Genomic DNA, 26,460 nt, shown 5'->3' with positions numbered 1-26,460 from the left:
AGAAAAACATCGTGGTGGGGTTACTTCGTGAGGCATATTTTGTATCCAAATAGAAACAAGTATACAATATTCTGTAATAAGTGCCACACATTAGGTTTAGAAGAAAATAATCGGCTTGCTTCGGATTTATGGAGCGTCGTATCGTCTTTCAAGTTTCGTTCACGACCAAACTACAGTATTATCTACGATGTATGTACAAGCACACTAAATTGTTCACTAGCAGGGGATTTTGGTGTCAATCTTACCTAGGCATCGATAATTCAAGCATAATGAAGTGGTGGACGGGAGTAGCATGTGCGAGCTGAATGATGGATGAGGCGTTTGACTAGCAAGTTTACAGGTTCTGCTCCACCCTATTGGCGAGGTATAATTAAATTTAAAGTGATATAAGTTTTCAATATTCTCATGCATTTTTTAGGCATTTATGAATATCAAAAATCAGGTGCAATTTTATTTATTTGCCGGCGCTATAAAAAAAGGAATTGCTACTCGAGTTCATTATTTCGTTCATCAAGATAACGTAGAGGTTATTTGTTTTATTGCGATTGCAATTACTGAAAACAAAGGATAGATTGTCTATTAGTGTTACTAAAGTAAATAATAAAAAGTTTGACGCTGACTTATTGCTCACACCAACAAGCCTTGAAATAGAGTATAAAAAATATAAAATCGAAGAAAACTTGTTTGATAATTATTAATAAATTACTGCTTCATGAAACGCCTTAAAAAGTACGAAGTTAAATTAAAAATTACGTTTATTTACTTCACTTGGAATTAATGAGCTTTGTGATTGGCATTATTACAATGTCGTAAGGTGCCGAACGCTTATTTCTTTGTAGTTAACCCTTCCTATCCCCTATTGCGTGTACCATCTGTGGAGCCATCATTACCTCGTTTCCGTGTACAAAAAACGTCAAACTAACGTGCAGTAATCGATTCGCTAACGAGCTCTCTCTGAGTGGATCCACTGGATGAAAGCCAGATCTAAAAGAGTGACGTCACGCTACGTCCAGTAGTACGCTACTACTCTACTCTGCAGGGTATTTGGGAATAAACACAAAAGGAAAATGGTTAATACGCGCCTTTAACTATAACAATATAAAAACTCACAAGAAAACTTATTTTATTTATTAGAAATAATGATATAAAAAGCAAAAAAACCTCCTCTTTCATCCTTCTTCAGGTCAACTAGGCACACCCATTTACTTTGCAGTGACTATGATCATAGGCGGTGGATCTATCATTATGTAAGACTTCTTGGTACAATTTTGCCATTATTTATAAAAACGAGCAATAGATTTTTTTCTAATTACAATGCACTGTCTAAAACATAATTATGAAACTGCTGAAGCTAAGTATTTGGCAAGAATCGTGTTTTTATTACATTAAAATATAAAGCATGGTGAAAATCAAGATAAAAATACAAACGGACTCGTAAAAATTGTTAAAGTTATTATGTAATTTCTTTTAAAATTCCTTTCAAAACCTTCAAGGTACTACATTGAAGTATCCACTTTATAATGACCTGTAAGTTTCCATGACAATTGAAATATTCGGATTCTCGGAGGGCATAAAAGCGAAAATATTTTTTTTGGTAACATGAACCACTACATAGGCGATACATTATAGTTCAAGCCGAAACAATAGTGCTTGCACACTGGCCAGAGCGAAAATAGACAAGATATAGTACCAACATGTAGGCTGAGACCTAAAAAGGTTTATTTACAGTATTCTACACCCCTACTAGGATCTTTCCTTTCCTTTTTACATCCGCAGGGATCGCTGTTAACTGCTTACGCTTCAAAAACCTGAAGGCTTGCTTGCACTAAACCTACAAACCAACTTAGTTCTATAGTTGGGATTATTTTGCTATTATTGTTCTAAAATTATCAGCCCGTACGTCATAATATTGACAAACAACCTGCCTTGAGTCTCATGTTTCGCAATGGAGGGTTGCAGGGTCGTTCACCCCAGGGGCGCCACGTTACCGCCCCGGGTCCGGCTGCGAAGGGGAAACGTTCATTTAAAACTGTAGACACTTTGCATTGTTTCATCAACGTTGTCAAATTGATGGGATTCGACGTCACTATAAACGGCTAAATGGTTGTATCTGATTGACTAACGTAGTCTGTTTGAGGACTTGAATGATCAGGTTCAAAGGCTATCGAAATGAAAATAACACCTTTGTCGTTCCGTTTCTTGTGTTCAATAAAATTAACAAGTGTAAAATAATTACTAATTCCTATCTTTCTTTATGTTGTAAGCGCACTTGCGATTCCTCTTATGGTAGAAGTTACATTAGGTACTTAACAAAATTGCCGATGATCATTTAGTCACGTGCCATTAACTGGAAACCGGCACGCCATTTCTGGATTCCTAATAAAAAAATCAAATGTTTGTGACTGGCATGCCAAATTAATCCAGAGCCCAGGCATTTGTAGTAGAGATAGTACAAGTTGCAGATAAAATTGTACGACCTACGATCTGGCTCTATAAATAGCATAATATCAGCTACTATAGATATACTTCATTAAACACTTCAGCGACTTAAATTTGCCACATCCTGGGTTTACCACCACCACTAGCCACAAATTTACAGTTTGAAAATGTTAAAACAATTAATATGTCTTGTATCTATTTGTTACTCCAAAAATTCCGATCCGGAAATAAGATATTCCTCGTCTCAATTGCTAAATTGAAATATCGGAGTGAAATCGTCCGAGACACGGATATTGCATTCCGGAATTCTTGTCGCTTACCCCGCTATCCAGATTTGATAGAAATCTCCCAATCGCGTCTTTAGATTGCTATGTTACGGATATTGAGGCGCATTCCGGAAAACATATTTTAGAAAAAGCAATAAGATATTGATATAAAAGTTTATTTTGTGTTTTACAGTAAATATCATTATATCTACTGCGAGATTTTGGATCCAACTTTGCAGTCAAGCAGAAATTTCAGCAGCAGGTCTTGTTTCGTGTCGGAACTTCTGGATATTTATAGGTATCAGTTATTGGTTTAACAAAAATACTTACGTATACGTACATATATGTACAGAAGGACGGATTCTAGGTGTAAGTATAATATAGCATATTTACATCAAATTGAGTAAAAACTACCCTCATTTTTTATCTATATCAAATTGTCTACGCCGCAAAGCTAAATGAAACCATTTTCATATAAGTTGCGAAAGAGATATAGCTAGACCAGCCCATAGTCCGCCAGGACAAAGGCAGATTGAACCTATTGTTAGACATCGGCTGCGGTCAACGACTTTTTCCAACATGGCCGCCGAACTACAAGTGAAAGAAAATATTGTGTACTAATCCTACTAATATAAAAGTGGAAACTTGGATGTTTGATAGAAGTTAACGCATTAACCGCTAAACGGTTTAATGCGGTTGCCTAACATGGAAATAGATTTAATTTAGATATTGTATAACCCAAATCCTGCATTAATTAATGGCCTAATTTTTATCTCGGGAAAATGTATAATAGGACATTTAAGCCAGAGAACGGCGATGGAAATCTAATTACAATAATCTAAAAGTTTTAATTAATTATTATTGATAAATGCTTTGGTATAAACGGCAATATGAAAAAATTGGGTAAAGGCTAAATTGTTTTTTATTTTTGATGTTGTATGTTGTAGGTTATATGTTTATACAATTTTACGTAACTGTTTACTTTCCTCAATAAAATAAAATAAAATGATTAATAGTGTTTCATTTGCTATTGAAATAGCGCCCAACGTGGTTGCCCAGTTATTTCTTGCTCTTAAAACCGTCTCAGACATCCGCATATTTAAAAAAAAGTTAAATCGCCTTAAGAATTAAAGTCTCAAGAGCCTGAACGCCATAATTATTTAAGAATTCTCGTTGTAACTACAGACCCTCGTAGAACACTTGAGCCCCAGTTAAGTGAAAACCCCCAGTTTCAAGGCCGGCGGACCTTTGAACATAGCGTCGAGAACACACCCTCACTCCCGAAACATCCCTCAGCGCCAGTCATGCGTAGCGTCCCCAGATAACTTCATATTTTGTTAAATATCTCCCTCGAGAGTACAAAATCTTTTTTATTTTCAGGTATATTTAGTAGACTCTGAAATAAGACGAAGTGATAAAGCAGCTTGATATACTTCGTAAGTTAATGAGCAGTAAAATGGTATCTTGTTATCTTAAGTAGGATACACTTACTATAATGACTTACAATAAAAAATCCAAAAACAGAAGAACTTTGTCTACAGGCAGATTGCTGACACCATATTTAATAGCATCAAAATACAAAACAAGTTTCGCCAAACATTGCAAACAATAGTTTTGCCATTGCTATAATTTTTAAGGGAAATTCTCATTTAAAGTTGAGTACTTTACTATTACACAATACACGTCGCAAGAATTTCACGCGAATGTTAATTAATTAACTGAACTACACCACGGTGGGCGCCAACTGTAGTGCAGGTAATATAACATATACTCGCAAATTATTCACTGATTGAAAGGTCTGATCATAATTTTATGGAAGCGTTAATTAATACCTTGGATATAGCGCAGTTGTCGGAATACACCTATACTTTATACTATGTTAAGGGAAGGAAATCTTGATGTAAACAAATATGAAATAGTGAATTATACGTGTAAATAAATGATGTCTTGTTATCTCCTGTCATTCACAACGCGTTCAATAGAGATAGATAAACGCAAGCTGATGTTTGTGTTTTTTTAAAAGGCAATTAGGCAAGAAGACTTGATCTGCCGACCATCAATGGATGCTTAATCAACTGAATTATTCTAAACAGCCATAAAAAGAAAACAATTGTATTTTTTTCCATTTTCTGTGTATCACGTACAGTAGTTTATACCTTAAACTGATTTTGAAAAGAGCAACACCAGCGTTTCTTGCCCGTCATTCTCTGGTGAGAACTGCTTTCCGAACTGGCGGTAGAGTTAATATTGACGGAATCTAAATAATGTGTAACATTTTACAGGTTCAAATAATTTTTTTCATTTAATTTCATATAATTTTGCTGCGCGATATATTTCTTGGGCATATCTTCACTTAAAACCAAGTGCAGTGAAGGGCAAACGAACAGTTGGGTCTTGTGATAGTACGTGGCGAATATTTACTCATAAACACAATATACGACATATTACAACAATTTCAGACGACCGTCCCTTAATAGACACAACTTGGAAATAACGCAAACAAAAGCTTGATCCACACGGTTGTAAGGGGAAGAAAATACATACAAATTGTGCAAAATAGGGAAGGGATCCCATAATCGATTTACGTGACTTTAAAATTCAAATGAATGCTATTTTAATTTGTATTCATCGTACTGAATAACGCATACTGCATACTAATAACTTATAACGATTATTTGCCACCCGAGACCTTGAACTCTACATTCAAATATATTCGCTTCACATCCAAACTTGCTTCTCAAAAACAAGTTCAGCAGTCTACCCGCTAGTTAATAACATGTCTGCATAGTTATGTTATAGAACGTTATTCTTGCATTTGGTTGATGTTTGCATTATATTATCGAATTTCTGAAACGCAAATACCTCCATACCTTCTTGAGTCCCTAATTCATTTCGTCATAATTCTGGTGTTATGAGTGTTTATATAATGTGTGATGGAGATAATTTAAAATCAGATTAAACAGTTGCTCCTTTGCTTTATGTACAATAACGTTTAGTCATTAATGACTCGCATATTCGTTTGGCGGAAAGTAATTCATGCAGTAAAACCGTAAAATGTGATGTGCTATAAATTATAATAGATTTAAGTAATGTTAGGTATTAAAAGTGATTAAGCATAATACTGAAGCATTTTTTAAGCTGGCCTGATACCAGCTAGCTTTGATTTGATTTTATGTGTTTAATATGTTTGGGTTTTACAGTAATGATTGGCATAGCAGTACTGGCATATGAGGTCAGGTAGTGGTAATGAGCTCCATTTCAAGTGTAAAGTAGGTATAAAAATAAAAACAATGCAATATATTCACTTAAAATTTCTGTTATCACAGAAAATAAATACAATTATGTTTTTCATAACATGGAAAAGCAACTATTTAGCCTTAGAAAGGCATTCCATAATGTATACGTTTAATTGGTGGTTAGCATATAACAAACACTTGCATTGTTTCGCCACCGACCACCGCCATAATAATATTTACCTTTACAGCCCCTTAAACAGTGTTCACCCTACAGGCTATTGTGAATTGTCGCCGCGTAGGGTGGAAAATGGCTCTGATTATGCCCGTATGTTTTTTTATCCTTACAGATCAGGGGAGGCAAAGGAAACGATGGAAACCACAAAAATATATTGCATGATCGATAAATATTGGGTGATTTTTTTTTAATTCTATGATTTTTTAAGAAACCTACTCAGATCGCATTATTACTTCGGCTGACGCTTAATTAGGTTTCATATACTCAGGCACACCTACGAGTATAGATACATCAATTTGTTTACAGAATTATAGCATTATCTCTTGAAAATCAGGATTTTTAATACATAACTTGAGTTTTATACCCAAGTAACAAAATTTGTGCACCCGTAAAGCAGGACGATATTGAATCTAAGACGCCTGCGGTCTGTAAAAAAATATACATAGGTGGCTGTCTGGTTTAGGTAGAATCTGGTAAACAAGTTTCTTACAACTAGGGACTGCGTACTGCCCGTGTGCCTAACGAATAATAACAAGGGGATCTGCAATACGCAAGTCATTCTGGCGAGACTCAGTATTATCCTGGAGGTTAATTAGGAGCTCTTTTAAAAACCATACATAATTTAGCTTTTATCTGGGATCAAGATGCAGGTATGACCTAAATCTGCATTTCACTAGCTTCAAAACACCGGCTACACAGAAATATGTTTCTACCTGCTTAGATGAAATTTTCCGACCAAACTACGTAAAACGAAAATATCACTGAATTATACTAATAATTTAGGTTAAATAATCGCGGCAAAATCCATCTTAATAACCAAGGCTCGAACACTCACTCACCGGCTCTCCAGCATTCTGTGCGATACTTCAGAGCATTCCTTCTCGTTTTTAATGAAGTAAACTGACCTTCCGATAAAAATCTCTTTTATGTTCGATGTGAACAACACACGAGAATCGAGTCTTTGTTTTCGCGAAGCAGAGTGCGTTGAACCGGGAAATATGTCACGTAACACACAAACACTCCCCACGATGTTACGCGACGCACTGTAGCTTTTTCTACATACGGGGTTGTCAGCATTATGAGTTGAAAAAGTTACACAGGAACGTATGTAATATAACCACAATAGAGCAAAAAGCACAAAATGAGTTGTAAAAAGCTCTATACAGTACCTACATGTCAAATAAACGTAAACATGAAATGGTGTAACTCTAACCCGGTACTAAATATAAAAAAATAATATGTATCCTTAATATAAATGCGACAGTGAGTGAAGGTAGACATTTGTTTTATGTATTATTATAGTTACAAACAGTGCCATAATTAGGGCATTGACAGTGGTGCCAGAGGTCAGCATAAGGCTGAATAAACAAAATATAAGCTATAAATTATCCTGGAATAGTACAAAGTGGGATTTTTATTACGAGAAAGATTTGTGCGGGCGGAACAGTGGGAATTTAGTCTACAATAAATAAGACAATCTGTCACTATGTCTATTCAGGATAACACGGTCTATAAAGGACGTAACACGAAAAATGAGATATCAGGTATATGTTAGTTGAGTTACGCACAGCGTATATTTTAGTTTATTGGCAACCCAGCATTAGCGCGTTCGAGCGAGGGTGCGTTCCGAATCCTTCGGGTGGCACGTCGGTTATGTAAGGTGTATTTTATGTGAGGCGCAATCACCAGACCACAACGGCAGTCGTTTTATTATATTATGGTAGTGCCTTATATTTGATTCGCTGTGATTGAATATTTAACAATTTATAGATTCAGATAGAATGCGTAAAAAGGTTTTGAATCTTGCTGGTATTCTTCACATATTTACCTTGGATTTGAATAAGTAAATATCAGGGAGCCTAAACCTGTTAGTTATTCTAAAATTTTATTTACCGAGACCATTTAATAAAATAGCGCAAGTTATAATATAATTCTACATTTAATTAGACAATCTTTAATATCCTATCTGTCTGTACGCGGTAGTTGCGCTTTTCCTAGTGTAGTGAACCTAGATAGAAAATTACAAATGATTGACAATACCTATTAGTTATCCGTTCAGATTTAAAAGCTAAATATTATGGCCATTAATCGAATTCAACTCTCCAAAAGTGGAGATCCCTTCAACATGTCCCTGTAGAGAACAACTCAAGGGTCAATAGTGAGGGATAATTAAGGACCTCGGTAAATATTTACAGAGAGACGTGTGCCATGGATTATAACTACTCAATACCATTAGTCACAATCAACAATGAAGTAATACTTATATAAATACTTATTCTGGCGGTTTTCACCCTCGTTACCTGATTAGTTAAATATCAGCGAATGTCAGGTTGTGTGATAATGGGCTATTTTGGGGTTGCGTCGTCGCACCCTTTTTTATGTTTATCATTAGGGAACCTCTTAAATTCAGTAAAGATATCTTTTATCTCTTCAGTAATTGTTTGAAAGTTAATATCTTAAGGTCCTGCGGAATCATTTTGTGGACTGTAGTACTTGACGATTCAAATTATACATTAATTTACAACTCGTTACTAGGTATATGTAGAGATATTGTTAATCGAATTAAGTAAGGGTTGGGGCGTTAATTTTGGGGCCTGATGATGCGGCATTGTTTGTGATTAGTTTTACAATGACAACATTAGACGTCGCATTTGTTGTTTTGTATTTTTGCCAGTCTGACACAAAACTGTATCAGTTCTGAAAAATCAATCAATATGACTATTTTGATCACCAATAAGGTGTTAACGCATCGGATTACCGAACGGCCTTTATTTGGAAGTCCTTAACTGAGTAAAAGTAACATTGTGGGCGATTCTGGAATAAAAAGTACCTAAACACCTTTTCTTATGTTCATTCAGATCACGGCCTATCTGTAGGAACAGTGTACATCAAGTTTTTATCCAAATTCGTTCGGCGATTTCTCGCTGTTCTTATTACATTGTATTTATTTCAGGCTGAAGCTGTAAATGTCTGAGAAAAATAGAATGGATTTCTCGAGACTTTAAACAAGAAATTGTTGATAAATTGCCAAAGCTAAAGGGTTCTAGATCCTAATTCATTACACGATGTACTGCCTGCGTAAATGTTTTGGTTACTTAAGACATTTGATTACAATCGTATATACACACATTCACGCCCTTTTTCTCCGAAGGGTAGGCAGAGGCACAACTATTGAACGTACTTTCCGCCGTGTGTATTCCGTCCCATGATGTGATAGGGGGCAATCTTATCGCCATATTCAGAAATTCCAGACTCCGGGCTGATACTGGGTAGAAGAACCCAATATCTCTTTGTCCGACCAGGAGATCGAACCTAAAGCCTTGGCACTTCAGGCGCTTATAAACGATAATGTTTTATTTAATTATAATTTATTTTCGTAGTTGTATTTTCTACTCCGCGACATAAACACGTCATAATGTCATAAAGTTTAATAGCGGCCCTATTTACACTTCACTTTATTTAATAAGGGGGAGTTATGTTTCTCTCAATTTATTTGTAGTCTTTTTCATTAAGGTTTCAGAACGTGCTAATCGATACGCTAGACTCGAAGGACCCAAAACAAAGCGCGGGAAGTCAAAAGAGCCGCCATATTGACGGGTGGTTGCCATGGTAACGAGACGAAACACGATAGTCACCAGCCTTCGGGGCACGAATTCGTGATGATTGCCATTGCATTTCACATCGAAACCGAATACAATAGGAATAATTATTTCAATAGGGGGTGTGGCCTGAGGGAATACGTCTCACAAAAACCATTTATGCCTTCAAAGATATAAAATGGTATATATTAAAATAGCGTAATGTCGAAATCTCTGTAAGAAGTCTACAATACCATAAAGAAATAATTAATGAAACTACAAAATTACACGTAAAAATGTTTATTCTATCTTTTACTGTTCAAATTTGTTCACTTGATTTGAAAACATACATAAATGGTGTATTATAACTAGTATACATATGCTAACATGGGTAAAGTAATCTCGCTCTTTGTGATAGTAGTAATAAGTCATATCTTTGATTTTGCGAAAAAAGAATCTTTCAACCAAGATAACATCCTAGTTAGCATGTGTATATTATAGAAGCGACATTAATAATAATAATAATATCAGCCCTGTATTATATACTTGCCCACTGCTGAGGACGGGCTTCCTCTACTGCTGAGAGGGATTAGGCCTTAGTCCACCACGCTGGCCTAGTGCTAATTGGTAGACTTCACTCACCTTCGGAATTCCTATAGAGAACTTCTCAGTTTTGCAGGTTTCCTCACGATGTTTTCCTTCACCGTTAAAGCGAACGATAAATTCACAAAGAATACACACACACAGATTTTAGAAAAGTCAGAGGTGTGTGCCCTTGGGATTTGAACCTGTGGTCATTCGTCTTGGCAGTTCATTTCACACCCAACTAGGCTATTGCCGCTCTCCAAAACAATTGAACACTTAGAGCTATCTTTCAAAACCTAAGTTTAGAATAGCAAATTCCCGCGGCAATATATTCAGAAAGAACATCAGGTGCATATCCACTTGTGACTGTATTTCAATAATTCTAGACAAATGCGACTCAAGTCCTAGAAGAATCTCAATGAACTCCATTTTACTTAGCTTCAAAATTTGCAGATTTCAGCTTGCTGTTATTCTTTACATGGTAAAAATTGATTGTGGAAAATAAATTCTGCAAGTTTTAATGCTAATATAAACCCTTTTAAAGTTAAATCTTTAATTTTAGTTGTCTCCTATCATGGAACACTAATCACAGCAGTGTTAGTCCAACTGATTTATACACAAGTCAGTAAAATAGACATTTCTCCAATAACGTTTAGTTATGTAAATAATCTAATCTATTTCTAAATCTTAGAAAAGCAGTTGTTACTTCTAATTTAAGTTATTTACAAAGGCTTTTAATTGCATAAGTTGACAGTGTTTGATTAATTTGGCATATTATATTATGGTTTTACTAAGGACAAAACAAGTCCATTCCAGCCAAAAATGGCAACACCGGTCACAGAACTAGTGACCTTACCAACTCACATGTATGAACACTTAAAATCCATTTTTAAAATATCCATATTTTATTAAACGGTTTTATTTTTAACATTTACACTTAACCCATCATTAACAATCAGAAATCCGATAGCTCCTTGTGAGGTTCATTAAAACTTACAGTTGAATACTCTTTGAGCTTCCCAAGCTTTGCGTAGAAAAGTGTTTCTGCAATTATTTTTTGTGCTATTGCTGATTGGCGGCTGTCCAGGCCCTTCAGCTGCACTCCTATAGACTTCCCAACTACAAGCCAATCATCCTCTTGCACATTATCCAGTGTATCTGCATCTCCTAATTCATCTGGAATTTCTCTTTTTACTTTTTTTCGTTTCTTTCTTGGTAGTATATCATTATCATACTCAAAGTCTTGGTAAAATAAGTTTTCTATTGAAGGGTTGAAGTTACTGCTGTCATCTGTGTAGGACTGTGACTCTGTTATATGACTTAGCTGTAAAGGATTATTTTATTAATATCAGTTGTATTTCAAAGTTAAATTATTTATTCATTTAAAATTAAACTATTTTACGAATTTTATCGTGGTTTTAATATTTTACTTATCTCCCGACGTTTCAAAGACTTTGCAGCCTTCATGGTCACGGGGGGACTGAGGTGTTGTTCATCCGCAAAGTCAGAGTTACAATATCTACCTACATTTTATAAATATACAACTTTTACAATTTATTAGCTGTTAGTGGTCCGATCCACGCAGAATGAGCTCACAGTGTCTTGAAGTCTGAGAAGTCTGAGAAAAGTAAAATATTAAAACCGCGATAAAATTCGTAAAATAGTTTAATTTAAATGTCTAACATTCACATAAACTTAAGAAATCATTATTTATTCATGTTGTTGATTATATTTCATTGTCCATTTTGCTTTCTCAAACATGAAATATCACCTACCAAACAAAATTTGTAGAATTTTATTTACTAAAGCCAGAATGTTATTATGTTTATTAGTTAAATGATATAAATTAAAATGATATTTCAAATATTTAATTACAACATGGGGCTGATGTTTCATGCCTTTACACAAAATGCTGTGAGAACAAAGGCTTCGTATGAATCAATAAGTTAAATACCTCCATGTCATCCTCATCAGAGCTGTCCCTGTTGTGCTGCAGAACTATGTGTTTATCCAGGAAGCTCAGAGAGTCAAAGTACCACAACTCTGGAACATATCGATCTTCCGGAGTTAAAGAGTTTCTTTTTGAAAGTAACACCTGAAAAGTAGGTTTTAAATGGTATTTCAAGGTGAACAGGTTATAAATGTAAGAAAGTTTCTGTAATAGTTTATAGAATGTAGGTACACCTTATGTTCATTTTGGCCCAGTCACTATGAATAAAATGTGCATAATATGCATAAAGAATTCATTATATTAAAATGAATACATTAGGGTTCTTCTTTATTGCAAAAGGAGCTCTAGGATCATGTCCATCTGTCTGAGAAATAGGATGGCATATTTCAAGAGTGTGCTCTCACTTACCTGAGAAAATCTAACTAATAATCATGTCACATATTTTGCGCTTATACAAAGAAATCAAAACCTACAGAGCACTTCCTGTTGACCTCAGAATCATGAAATTTGAATAAAAGCAATGTCTTACAGCTTGTATAAGGGAAAAATGTCGAAAAACCGTAAATATGTACTTTACTAACAAAAAAAAGCTAGTCTGTACGGAAACCTCAGTGCGCGAGTGCAACTTTTACTTGTCCGGCATTTTTTTGTATACATTACCAAAACATATCACTGTTTTGGCGCCATAAATACTCATTTAATAATCTACTTGCCTTCTTCAATTCCCGCCTGTAGGATGTCCTCATGTTATCTATTTTCTTCTTTAGAACTGCCATATTCGCATGTTTATCATGTTCTTTGTATTTTTGGAGAATGATATTATAGCCAATCTCTCGAGATTGTCTGCTCGTATATTTAGGGTCGCTTTTGTCCCACAGAAATGGCATATTTTTGTATAAGCTTATCACTTCAGTCCAAATATCCTTTTGTAGAGGAAACATTTTATTAATCTTAAAATATTAAAGTAACCACGAAATCACTATTTACAACACGAAAATCAAAGTAAAATTGACATTTCACGAAATGTCTTTTTGACATTGTTTTTTTTTTATTTTCCTTTGTATTGGATAGGCAAAGGGTTTAGTTGATATTGATGTTTGACAGTTGTTTTTTTAGAACGCTCTTTTAAAACTTTTTGTCATAAATACAAAAGCTATAAAAGTAATATAAATAAAACAATATGTATGTACCTCAGAAAATATCGATGTAAATAAAAAAAAAAATATGCCAACTACTTGACACGATGTACTACGTCGTAATATAATCACCATTTTTTTATTGATAACTAGCTTCCGCCCGCAGCTTCGCCCGCGTGGATTTCGGGTTTCAAAAATGGAGAAGGTGCTCAATTTGTCGGGATGTTTTTTTAATTTATGGTGGTATGCAGGTGGTCCGATTGTCCGGTCAGGGTCTGATGATGGGATCCTGGTGAAATCGAAGGAACTTTTAACCATTAAGGTTGCACACGAAATGACGGAAGCTTAAAAATGGAGTAACTTCTCCCGTTTTCCCAACATTTTCCATCACTGCTATGCTCCTATTAATTGTAGCGTGATGAAAAGTATACTATAACCAGCTCAGGAGTATGAAAAATAATTGTACCAAGTTAAGTTAAAATCCGTCGAGTAGTTTTTGTTTCTATAACGGTTATACAGACAGACAGACAGACAAAAATTTTACTAATTGCATTTTTAGCATCAGTATCGATCCCTAATCACCCCCAGTTATTTTGGAAATATATTTCATGTACAGAATTGACCTCTCTACAGATTTATTATAAGTATAGATATACAAAAGTAGCTCAAAAATTGTCCATAACGAAAACATGCATTTTAAAGTAAAACAAAAGAAATAATATCGTGAAGCCAACCAAATAACTAATGATATATTAAATTTTGTGACTGTTCAATTTAGTCGGGTCCGCGATATCACTTTTGTTGAGTTTCAGAACGCGACATTACATTATTATATTCTGTGCTCCAACGCACACTGCTTTGATGTTAGGAACACACCTACATTGCTTAGACAACAGTGAACTTTATACAATAGCAATAAAGCTCAAATTGACTCTACGTATTAGTTAGAAAACGTTTGTATGGGAAATAGAAAAATGCTGTTTTGAGGATTTTCCCGGCAATTATTCGAATTTTTCTCACCTTTTAAATCTTCCCTAGACCTCCACAAATAATTCAAGACCAAGATAAGATAAATCCGTTCAGCCGTTCTCGAGTTTTAGCGAGACTAACGAACAGCAATTGATTTTTATATATATAGATAACTTTTGGTCAGCGATTATCAATCTTAATCAACTACAATTCAAACAACAACAAAAAATAATACTGTTTGCATCGTTTACGATTTAAATTTCGTGAAAACAACGTAAAGCCAAAATATCTTTTCTTACCACAAAGGATTTTTACACTTACAGTATAAAATTGATTTGAGTTTAGATTTGTTTATAAGATCCTTTAAGGTGGTAGCTCAAGGTCCATTTAATCTGAAGTAAAGAAAGAAAACGTAAAATAATTAATAATCATGGATATTTCTGCCTTTAAAATTTCGTCATATTAAATTTTAAAGGCCGAAATATCCATGATTATTAATTATTTTTACGTTTTTCTTTCAACTGCGAGAACTAATCACTAACTAGACGTGAATTTAAAGTCTTTACTTGCCAATACTTGTTTAGTTACCCAGATTAAAGCCGAAACAAAATGTATGAAAATGGACCTTGAGCTACCACCTTAAAGAACTAAGAGATAAATTACTTATAATAATTATTATACCTACTTTATTTTTCGGTCTGCATCACGTAGTTATTATTTACTTTTTCTACATCCATGACTTACAAGTAAGTAATTACTTAGTGAGTAGATACATTAAGTAACTTACGCACTACGTAGCATAATATTCAATACCTATATCATAATATCTCACAAAGACTTAGTTCGGTTGTGTATTCACGCCGTGCTTCGTAAGACATGCAAGCTACGCATTCAAGCGCAGAAACGTTTATACAGGCGAAATTTACACGAACGTTTCAAGCTGAGCGCCTACTTCAAGCTATATTTTTTTTTAAATAACCTTCAGATATGCATTACGTAGATACGCATTCGATGAAAATAAAATAGATTAATATAGACTCCAAATATATTATTATCTTCGAAAAAATTGCGCACGTGTCGTGGAACACTATTTTGCATACGCATATATTCTTGTCCAAGTTACGGGGCTTGTATCGACGTTAGTAACTACAGGATACGTCATACAAAACATCTATCTACAGTAATATCGAATCCAAAACCTTATATATCATAGCTTAATTTTTACGCTGCCATAGGCCACTAGTGCAGGAATGGGTAAATACAGTATTTAGGCAAATATTATTTATAAAGAAACTAAAATGGGGTCGACTGACACAATAAGGGACCACGTCTTTATGACATGGATTTATCAAAACAATTGAAAATCAGTAATAAAAGTTGTTTAAAGAATAAATTTATTTATTATTTATAAGTTCGCAATTTGGTTAAGTGGAATATGTGCGTAATTTTTTGTTTGGGCTAATCTGAATGGCGCGGCGCTTCCGTAGCAGGTGTATTGACCGAAAGGGGACCCGAAATAGGTCAGGGGACTCATGGCGGCGGCGCGTCCGTGACTACGAATATATTACTCTACCCAAGATTACCCTTTTTGGAAGAAGTAATGTCTGCAAAAATAATAGTATTAGACCAGTATCAAAATGTAAAACTCGTCGGCATGGGTTCTGTAAACAACTGAGGGTCGTACCACAATAAAGTCTACTTATGTTGGTTAAGACTAATTTGTATATATTTTCGCTTTTCATTTCTTGTTGGTAGGATATATTTATTTATCGGTCCTCGCAGTTAACACCAGGGGAAACCTGCGAATGGGATACTGGCATACCCCAGCTTAGCGACTGCCAGGAACCTGGAGGTAACTTGGCAGGAGCTATCAGGGGAAAGAAGTGTCGGGGAAGGAGAAAGAATCCTCTTAGAGACTTAAGAGCTTCACTTCGGGAGTTCCTTCCAAATTACTGGCTCTAATAAATGAATACTGTACCTACAGAAAGATATATTACCAAGTCAAGATTGTAAAGGGATCTTATCAGTAGACCTTAGATCAGAACCAAGGATTATTGTATAAGAAAACTTAGGCAAATGAGCGAGTAACTATTTAGTGCAGCAATGCTACCCATACATGCTGGTGTTCTATGAGATAATATACCACTCTGGCCCAACCTCTTCATACACTTTGTTAAACGCCAAACAATGTAACAAACATTTATATCATGCTAGTATTACGTGCTGTGGATTTTAATAAATAAATATACGACTGCTCTACCCTATTACTTGCTTTTTGATCATACGTTAAAATCCTAAGTTTCCAATAGAAAAAAAATCATATTATACAGGTCAGTTTAGGTATTCAATCGCAAATGATTTGATTGATTCTTTGATGTGGTGTATTGTGTAATCAGCTATGAAACCGATTATAACAGTTGAAGTAGTTGAGACTATTGTGAAAACAGTGATCATTGGATCTCGGCAGAACACACGAGGCAAATCTAAAGAAACAGTGGGTAACTATAGTGTTCTAGTGATAATTTATTCATAGAGAAAAATACGACGAGAAGTTAATCATATATTTATAAAATAAAATAAGAACAAACCTACGATTTTTTCTTTTAAGGGTAGAAACCTACTAATAAGGGTTCTAGAAAATTTATAAATTACAGTATACATTATCAAAAAATCAAACGCGCTAAACAAGTACTGACATATTTCTAAATAAAAAATTATAGTTCCAGCTTTTTTCACTTCTTTTAGTAAAATACTTATAATAAATGTAACAGCATATTGTAATCAAACCTTTTCAGTTATTCATAGAAGGTGACGGCAAATTGTAAGATACAGCATTTCTCGACATCAATATAATATAAATTCGTAAGTACAACCATATAAAATATTTTTGGATTTTTCAGACGCTCTTATAAATTATTTATATTCAGTATTTCCCCGTAAGTGATATCACCTAATGCGTGTCCGTGCATACTTAATATGTACTCCTTAGAATTATAAGTTACTGCCGATGGGGTGTAGACTGTGGAGTGAAGGGACGAGACCCTTGAGCTTTTAATGTATGCATTTGTAACGGCTGTGATAACTATATTTTAATATATAAGGGAAATAGGAAATTTCCTTTAAATTATTTGGGATAAATAATCTACTATTGATTGCATCAATTTATATTTTCGTGTAATTAATCTATGCGTACAGTTTCAATATATATCGCTAAAGGGCTTTCACTTTGGTTTAAAAGGTGAATTTATAAAATTAATCCATATTCACTAAAGTATATTATTCGGAATCCACATCTATATTATTAAAATTAGAGAGTATCTGCTGGTAATTTTCAAAACAGTTTAAAACATTGAGGACGGACGATATACTGTGAAATTCACGGAAAGTGACATTGGCAATGGCAGGGATCCAATAAACTAGTAAGTATTACAGGCAAAGAAAAAATATTCAGGACGTGTATTTTGAGCCCTTTTCCTCTGCATGGAATCAGTACAAAGTCCATATAAAAATATGACTCAATAATTCTGAATCTGCAGATCCAATGCCCTTATCAAAAAATCTTTTTTGCAGACAGTGCATATATACAATCGATTCACTCGAACAAGGTAGAAAATATTAGTCGATGTTGTACCAGATTAATTATTGCGATTTATAAGCTGTGGATTAACCAAATCAAATGTCAAATTGGTTTAGTGATGTTATAGTATCGAAGTGGTGTCGAGATAAGGATTTAAGTTATACTCGTTTATTATTATTATAGTCCCAAGGAGTTTGAATACTATAACTATATTGAAAAAATTGCACCAAATTCTTTTTTTATAAAAAACATCTATGTACGCCGCGATATTGCAGGAAAAATATTTTAAATGAGTATACATCATAGACATTACTCTGTTTATTGAAATAAAAAAAATAATACTCACCCCATTCACCAACTCCGTCCACAACAGCAACTACATCACTATTGGACATCACGTCTCAGATATTTTAACAATTTCGGAACAAGTGTCTATTATTTTAATTTTTTTATTGTTTTATCGTGTTTACACTAAATACGCGTTATCGTGACGCACGCAGTAGCTGAAAAGATAAGTTAACAGCTGAGTAGGTTGACGGACGGCGCGCTGCCAACATTAAAGAAAACAAAAATTGTAATTGCAAAAATGGTTTTGACGATTCCGCTAATAATATTCTTATGATTGATGAACGTAGTACACAAGCTAGTTTGTTTGGTGGAGCGACGCGGAAGCTGGCACGATGACTCGCCCCGGTCCGCCCAACGAGAACCTGCCCACGGTGAGCATAATAATTTACATTTGAGTATTTTCCTTGTGTATAATCGTACTATGTTTTTTGAGTTAAAGAAAATACACCACATTTTATTATACAAATCGTATACCAAAAATTAAGGAAAATGTAAAAATAATATATTTATGTGCTTTTTTACTCGCAATATATGTAATTATAGTTGTTGGCAGCTTGTGGTCACTGATATTAAATTTAATGCTCTACTGATTCCGCCCGGAAAGTGTAAGACACAGCTCTGAGCACATAATTTATTTTCTCTTCAGAGAAATAGACCTTGATTGCAGATTATGTAGTTTCTAATTTCATTCATATGGCCGTAAGTAGGCACAGTGGTGTGTGAAGAATGCAACTGGTAAATAATCTGTAGCACATAATTTGAAACATCCACATTCATTATCGTTCACACTATCACACTCCACGCTGTTCCACCCAACACATGATACAGGAATAACTTTGCTGTTTATTTTCAACCAGTCACTTCAAGTCAGTCTAAGTAGTTCTCTCATGTTCTGTAATCAATTTACTACTTCATTTGAACTGTAAATGTAATAATAAATCTTATGATTTTTTTTTTCTTAATTCACAGTTTGAGTATTCATTTTTAAATTTGAAATATTCTGTATATTTAAAATAGTATTAGTAGTCATTCTCCATATGACATGAGATGGAATAAAATAATTGTACTCTGTGGATCATCTTATTTCACTTTTGTCTATCTCTTATCAATCCAAGGATGATCTTTGTAAAGTCGGTATCATGTGTGAAGCTAAGAATTATACAATGTACAAGAAGTATGCCAAGATTATTTTAAATTATTCTGCATTTGAGGTCAACAAATTGAGACCACAAATTGATGAATGTTGTTTTGCATCCACACTTAATATAAAATATTTCATGTCAGCCCTGTGGCTGTTCATAACCAACATAAAAGTTACTTTATTGTAATAAATATCACTATAAATTTCACATTCAGTTCAGTTGTCACAATACAGAGAAAAAGCTCTGTATTAAATGGCACAGTGCATTGCAAACATTACGATAAGCAGAGTCTATAATGACCTACATTTACTTATATCTGTGATTTAATGAAATGGTTAAATTGAGTGACATTTAAAAATAAAATAAAATGCTCTTATCAGTAAAGGGATGTGGAATTGTGATATGTTTTCAAATGTTCAAGCAATTATTAATTTATGGTAATGAATTAAAGTATTATCAATATCCCACGAGGATTTTATGTTATAAAAAATCTTAGCCAAGCAAAACCTAGCCTTATAACTTCAGTAGAATAGACTCCATTTTGTAAGTCTGTTGGAAGTTTAACTTATTTACAGAATAATTAAATTATGGCACAAGGACAATGGACGGATAATTAAAATGGTAAACACGGTAACTGTCTATCACTTGTATAAAAATAGGCAACAATACAATACAATAATTAATGATTCATTGTGTCCGTGCATTGGCCGGCGATAATTTGGACACTTACAAGGACAATAACAGAGGCTTATGTCTCATTGCTCAGTTGAGTTGTTATGTGCGCTAGATTACAATCACATAAAATATTTTTATTTGTATTTTAAAACAGTGTTGTCATTTTATTTTCAAAAATTACACAAAATAAATAAGTAGTTAAATTAAACATTATTTACTGCAGGTATTTTTTGGAAGTTGTAATTTTTTGTATTTTATAGAGACGGTTAATCCTTTCTTGGTATGGATTAATCCTTCTTTCTCAGATGTGGAAAATATTATGTGCATTGGCTTGATATTGAAATAATCAGTGTGCTGTATAATAAATTAAAGTTGACTTAATTTAAGTCCGACCCTTAGGATAGTTAACTGGTCTGTCTTGCTGTTTATAAATAGTAATTTTTAAAATAAATGCTTGCTTCGTTGTTTTTGAATATGTGATTTTGTGTTGCCTGTAGTAATAAAATGTAATTTTGCTTATTATAATTCACATAACATTAAAATTTTATAAATTTTCGTTTCAGATTTGACGCATAGCTATATTTGTGATAACTGCAATGTCGCTATTCAAAGACAGTGACAGTGTATGTGGCTTTGTATTTCATTGTTTTATGCTTAATTTCGATTTTTGTTGCATAGCCTTGGCCTATACTTATATTCTATTTACCCTACCTTTTAGGATGTAGTACCAACATAACAACAAATTGGGGTATGTAACACAGAATGATCCAGAAGTAATGGATTAAAAAGTATTACAGTAATGAATAAAGGCAAATGTAATCTAAAGTTTAATTCTACATACAAAAAGCATATTATATTATCTCTCTTTACTGCATTAGTTCCCTACACCTGATGTTTTAGTAATTGAAATTTAGACAACATAAAAAAAAGTCACTTGGTATACTCAAATTCTTTATTAATAATATTAATTACTTTTATGATCTTAACATTGCAGGTGAAGTTGGTGGTGGTGGGCGATGGCGGCGTCGGCAAGAGCGCTATTACCATCCAGTTCTTCCAGAAGTTATTCGTGACAGACTACGACCCCACCATCGAGGACTCATACATACAGCACACCGAAGTCGATGGACAATGGTGCATACTCGATGGTGAGACTGGAATTATTTAACATAGTATTCATGTTGGCAGCGGGTGTCGGAGTGGTGATATTATTTAGTCGATTACAATTGAAATTGTATCTTGTGTTGTTTTGCATACGGCCTCTTCCCTATTATCTTCATTTTAAGACCTCATCCGACCTATCTAGGTTGCTGGTTCACTTCCGACTCGAAGCACCAAAAATGAATGTAAGTGGGTTTGAAATTCCTTTACAATATTCAAATATATTGAAATGCACATATTATAACAGAAGGAATGGTGTATCCAATTTAACTAAGTACCTTAGTTTTATAGATGGTGTGTTATAGATTTTTTCCAAGTCGATTTAATTAATTAATTATGTTGTCCCCAGTATTGGACACGGCCGGTCAGGAGGAGTTCAGCGCGATGCGCGAGCAGTACATGCGCAAGGGCGACGGGTTCCTGCTCGTGTACTCGGTCACGGACAAGCAGAGCTACGAGAACATACGCCACTTTCATACGCAAATACTCAGGGTTAAAGACAGGTACCAAAATGTTGTTTGAGCCGTTTATCATTGTAGATGCAACAATGGTATTTTTTTTGCGCAGGCGCTGACCATCACTATGTATCCGTCTCATTCTGATGTATAATGATGTCACAGGGAGACGTACCCAATGCTGGTGGCCGCGAACAAAGTCGACCTCGTGCACGTACGCGCGGTGAGCGAGGAGGCGGGCCGCGACCTCGCGCGCGCTCTCGGCGCGCCCTACATCGAGACCAGCGCCAAGGAGCCGCCGCTCAACATCGACGCCGCCTTCCACGAGGTACCACACGCACACACTATACAGCGCGGACCTGGTGCGCATGCGCGCGGTGAGCGAGGAGGTCCAAATTACCGGCGTAAACACATACCACGACCGAGACGAGTTACGCACTTTACAATATAAACTTGCATTGCCGACGTCGATTGACGGTGATCCATTACTATCTGGTGAGTCGTTAGCTCCTTTGCCATTGCAGGCAAAGAAAGTACAGAAACTAAAAATTTATTTTGGTGACCAGACGAACCTGTGACACTATTCCGCTGATCTCAGAACTTGGGTTTTTTCCTCCCGTTGCTGTTAGTGACACTTTATTAAAAGAAATATACTTGTTCCACAGTTGGTGCGCATCATCCGTAACCATCCCCAGCAAGAGGAGAAGCAAAGACGCCGGAGGAGGATCGGGAAGTGCTGTCTTCTCTGAGTCCTCCCCGCCCCGCTCACCCCTCACTCGTGACGCAGCGCTGCGGTCGCGCGCGTTGGATCGCACGGATACAAAAGTTTGTGCAAATATTTGTTCCAAGTCTGGGTGCTGTGTGTAAAGTTCGTCGGGTACCCGCGACACGAAATCATCTGCGGAGTCCGGAGTATATTGTGTTTGATTGTTGAAAGTATTTGTTAACCTTGCTTACAAATAATTAAGCACAATACGCGCGATTTAATTCAGCGACAATGAGTCTGACAAACTGCGTTGATACCTCAAGAATTTAAAATACTACATTGGCATAGACAATACAAGTTCTGAAATTCTTTCATCGCCATTTCCGGTGACTGACAGAGGTACATAGCTTGTGAAGTAAATTCATCCCAAAAAATATTTTTGCGTTCAAGTCATAATAGCTAGTGTGTGCAGGTTATATTTTTTACTCAAACTGAATACCGGCATTATATGGTGTAAAACCCGCCAAAGTGACTCATCTTCACTAGTACTAAATGGTACATCCAGTAAGACAAGTCGGTACTACTCACGTGATCATCGATGTAGTCACTCACAAAAATGTTGAACAAATTCAACTCTTCAAATCGCCTGTACTGATAGCTGTACAGTGTAGTCCCAACGCAGTCACTTCGTCGCCCCAGGATAAAACATTAGAAACGAGAAAACATTCTCTAAGCGGATACGTCTATTGAAACCCCAGTAGGTTATGTCGTTGTTTAGTATTAATGTAAGCACATTGTCTGCAGTGTTATATGTAGCTTTAATTACAATGTACTAAAAGTATTATTACGCTAGAAGATGCCAAAGACATGCTAGAATTTTGATTTTGATATCAGTTTAAACTCTATCTGGACCGTACTGCACTTACCGTCAGGTGCAGTAAGAAATTAAACCAAGCTCATTAAAAAAATCTTACTAAACCTTGGTGCAGAAATATTAAATTTTGGGTGGTTTACTGTCCATCTGTAATGGTGGCGCTCATGCCGACCTAAATTAGAGTCATTAATAATAATAATTATTATTGAAATTTTCGTGACAAGATAACAAACAAAAATGTATAGATATATATGTATAGACTTTTGCAATAATTTGAATAATATTTGTCAGTATTTTACGCCTTTAATATTACGAAAGCAGGTGTTTTGCAAGCATGCGTATTGTGTATCGGTAATATAAAATCATCATCAAACATCATCATCATCAACATCAGTCGCAGGATGTCCACTGCTCAACAGGGTTTTCCCCAAAAATTTCAAAGATAAGAAAGATTATATAAAAATATGGCCGATGAATTAATAACCCCATTTTCTCGTCGGTTAAGTATTCAGCTGCAGTCAATGTGCACCGCGTCGTCTGAAGACATGTTATCACAAGTGTTATACCAAATATACCCATTTTGTTTAACGTAGTCATAAGGGACATATATAAAGCTTTATTTATACTAATACTCATTATATACATAAAGATTTTCCCCCTTATTCACAGACCTGCACTTGGTATATTTGTCTCAATATTTTTTATTGATGTAAAATGAGCTTGTGTATTTTATGTAATGACTTGCACAAATTTGCCCATTTTAAGTGATGATATTAGAAACACAAATCGTGATACTTTAGCAACGGCAATTGCCGATCTCGTTGCTCTTTTAGAAAGTCGATACATCGTCTGAATGTAGTATTTTTGCAAAAAAAAGTGCAACTAGTCGCAAATTCGCCGACCAACGGTGCTATAAGCTTGTGTTGTGTTTATTGGCTGATAACAAAGCGTCCTTTAATTTCTGTATACAAGACGCTGGCACAAATGCATATTTTTAAAACATTTACTGGTATGTAATATGTAGATTGCATCAAATTATTTATAAGCAGATTATTAATATATTATTTTGTAAAATACTTGAAATCGTTGTTATGTTAAGTGTTTTTGTTTATTTATAGTAATATCTGAAAATACCAACCATATAATATTGTTATAACTATTTTCTTAATATACAAATATGAAAACATATTGCTTCCAAACATTGTGTATCTTATCATAGAGTATTCCTGAACACTATCCAACAGTAAATAAAGAGAGAGACTTCGTAACTAATATAAAAAAAAAACCTTTTTATAGCTATAAGCAAAATGCTCCTATCAGCAAATATAATTGTTTTTACTGTTGAATTCAGTGGGGGGTTGTACCCACATACCTTTCGCTGGCAACATCTCTGTATTATATGTAAGTTATGTATAAAAGCAGTTTCAAAATATTATGAAAGTATTACCCGCACAATTTATTTTTGTCGAAGACATGTTTGTAAAGAGATTTATATTTATGTAACTAATTATTTAAATATTTTATTCATTATAAACGTTATACAGGTCGCATACATTCCAGTATAAATTGTGTGAATTTTAGGTTATTTGTTCCTTCCCATACCAAAAATGACCCTAAAGTTAAGAATTGCACTTTCGATTCCTCTGGCATCGGTGATGGTCAGACAGCATCAAGTGACCATTTGATCGAATACCGGATTATTACTGTAAAAAATCATAAGACTGTGGCCAAAAAAAAAACTCGAAAATATATATTAGCTTGACATTATCACAAATTAGATATAAATTTAGGATCTAAAAGGCGTATAAAATTAATATAAAAGAAGGAATTGAATATGTAACGTTATTAAGTGTTCCAGTAAGTAAATGTTAGTGAGATATTTAGGGGAGGTTCACACGGGGCGTTGAAATAAATGCAGCGGCAAAACGTCCCGTGTGGACATCGTCTGTTAGTGTACAGTTGTAAACATTCGCCAAATATTATTCCTTGTTATCCTATTTATTTTCAAACTCGAAAAGATTTCAAAGATAACTTAATGGTTACTATAATAAGAAATGTAATAAAAAACAATGCATTATTGTGGTTACCCCAGTGACCCCCTGTTGTAATGGCGGTAATAAAAAAAAGGTAGGTAGTCATAATATTATGTTTCCTATTGACTGGATATTGGTAAAGCGCCATCTATTGAGCGATAGCATGAAATTAAATGACATTTCCGAGATATTTTGTTCAACTAAAATAAAATAAATAAAATTTAAATTTGACGTACATAGATTTTTATTACATTTCTATTATAGTTCAAAATTACTCTAAAGTGATATTAGACGTAAAGTATATTCATACAAGATTGTGCAGGCTGCCATAACGACTGGCATGTCGCCGCGCCATTTTACATTACACTGAAAGCGGAGTTGGTTGTATAGAAAGAAGGCCGTCGTAGCAATAACGATCAGCGATCTGGGCTCAATTTGTTGAATCGTTATTCTGCAACAGGTTGTGAAGGATATCTGGCGCTGAGTACAGGATTTTAGAAGGAAGCTTGTCTTTGATCCCTGCTTAAGTACCGATAATGCACATTCAAAAAACCATAATGACCCTACAACCTATCTTCCCAATTCCTACTCTCCAAGCAATAACCCCAAAATCTGCTATTAGGTGGATAATATATTGTCACGTGTAATGTTTTCTGTAACGTCCAGAGAACGCCGCGTGTAAAGCCTAGCGTGCGCGGGCCGATGCAGACAGTTGTTATAATATAACTTATATGTTTTGTATGTTGTAATTAATGTAATAAATGTAGAACAAAAATGTGTTTCATTATTTATCCTGATTTGAAGCGATTTTGCATAAAGCGTATGCAACTAAATGTTATTTCCATGACATAGATTTCGTCTAAATTACAAAATAATAATAGAAATTTAAAATGGATGGCGTTATAAATGGATTGAACACATTTTTATATGTTCAGCTCCGTTTAATACTCGAGCCAATATGGTTAATGCTGACACCCATTGCATGAAACATGGAGAAAAGAGTTACGATAATTTTTAAATAACAAATGCCTTATTCTGGCTGCCTTAATCGAATTATAGCGTCTAATCGTGACTAGAAAGCGGCGATAGCCTAG

General features: G+C 34.8%; 3 protein-coding genes across 5 annotated transcripts in view; 1 reads left to right on the top strand and 2 right to left on the bottom strand.

The window, feature by feature from the left end:
• Positions 1–18,475, bottom strand: part of LOC115447530 — a 41,396-nt gene extending 22,921 nt beyond the window's left edge. The window contains exon 1 of one of the 2 annotated variants that reach the window (XM_030174639.2): positions 18,319–18,475. In XM_030174639.2, coding sequence (XP_030030499.1) covers positions 18,319–18,367 — 49 coding nt within the window. In that variant the 5' untranslated portion in view covers positions 18,368–18,475. Of the gene's footprint in view, positions 1–7,015; positions 7,233–18,318 lie in introns of those variants that run through there. The other variant, XM_037438421.1, reaches the window with a different exon arrangement.
• On the bottom strand, positions 11,226–13,324 carry LOC115447531. Its single transcript, XM_030174640.2, has 3 exons — positions 13,004–13,324; positions 12,294–12,434; positions 11,226–11,663 (listed from the first exon to the last, which is right to left on the bottom strand). Exons 1-3 carry the CDS (start codon positions 13,229–13,231, stop codon positions 11,295–11,297), a joined length of 738 nt encoding a protein of 245 aa, XP_030030500.1. The 5' UTR covers positions 13,232–13,324; the 3' UTR covers positions 11,226–11,294.
• On the top strand, positions 18,365–26,141 carry LOC115447532 (ras-related protein M-Ras). Of its 2 annotated transcripts, XM_030174642.2 has the most exons (6): positions 18,469–18,691; positions 20,701–20,760; positions 21,132–21,285; positions 21,648–21,801; positions 21,919–22,081; positions 22,419–26,141. In XM_030174642.2, the coding sequence occupies exons 2-6, from the start codon at positions 20,734–20,736 to the stop codon at positions 22,500–22,502; spliced, it is 582 nt and encodes a 193-aa protein (XP_030030502.1). In that variant the 5' UTR covers positions 18,469–18,691; positions 20,701–20,733; the 3' UTR covers positions 22,503–26,141. The 2 variants fall into 2 exon arrangements, with proteins under 2 accessions (XP_030030501.1, XP_030030502.1); XM_030174641.2 differs by lacking the exon at positions 20,701–20,760 and having other exon boundaries at positions 18,365–18,691.
• The last annotated feature ends 319 nt before the right edge of the window (positions 26,142–26,460 follow it).

Source organism: Manduca sexta, chromosome 14 (assembly GCF_014839805.1).
Source record: "Manduca sexta isolate Smith_Timp_Sample1 chromosome 14, JHU_Msex_v1.0, whole genome shotgun sequence".
NCBI lineage: Eukaryota > Metazoa > Arthropoda > Insecta > Lepidoptera > Sphingidae > Manduca > Manduca sexta.
The sequence above is the reverse complement of the archived record's forward strand: the minus strand, read 5'-3'. Positions and strand labels throughout refer to the sequence as shown.

What these genes read in the sequence shown, in the direction of transcription:
- LOC115447531 (XM_030174640.2), bottom strand. Translation starts at nt 13,231, where the DNA reads ATGTTTCCTCTACAAAAGGATATTTGGACTGAAGTGATAAGCTTATAC. An exon ending in ACAGGCGGGAATTGAAGAAG is followed by an intron (nt 12,435 to 13,003) that starts GCAAGTAGATTA and finishes CCTACTTTTCAG; the next exon opens with GTGTTACTTTCAAAAAGAAA. An exon ending in CTGATGAGGATGACATGGAG is followed by an intron (nt 11,664 to 12,293) that starts GTATTTAACTTA and finishes AATCCTTTACAG; the next exon opens with CTAAGTCATATAACAGAGTC.
- LOC115447532 (XM_030174641.2), top strand. Translation starts at nt 18,653, where the DNA reads ATGACTCGCCCCGGTCCGCCCAACGAGAACCTGCCCACG. An exon ending in CCAACGAGAACCTGCCCACG is followed by an intron (nt 18,692 to 21,131) that starts GTGAGCATAATA and finishes TTAACATTGCAG; the next exon opens with GTGAAGTTGGTGGTGGTGGG. An exon ending in TCGACGCCGCCTTCCACGAG is followed by an intron (nt 22,082 to 22,418) that starts GTACCACACGCA and finishes CTTGTTCCACAG; the next exon opens with TTGGTGCGCATCATCCGTAA.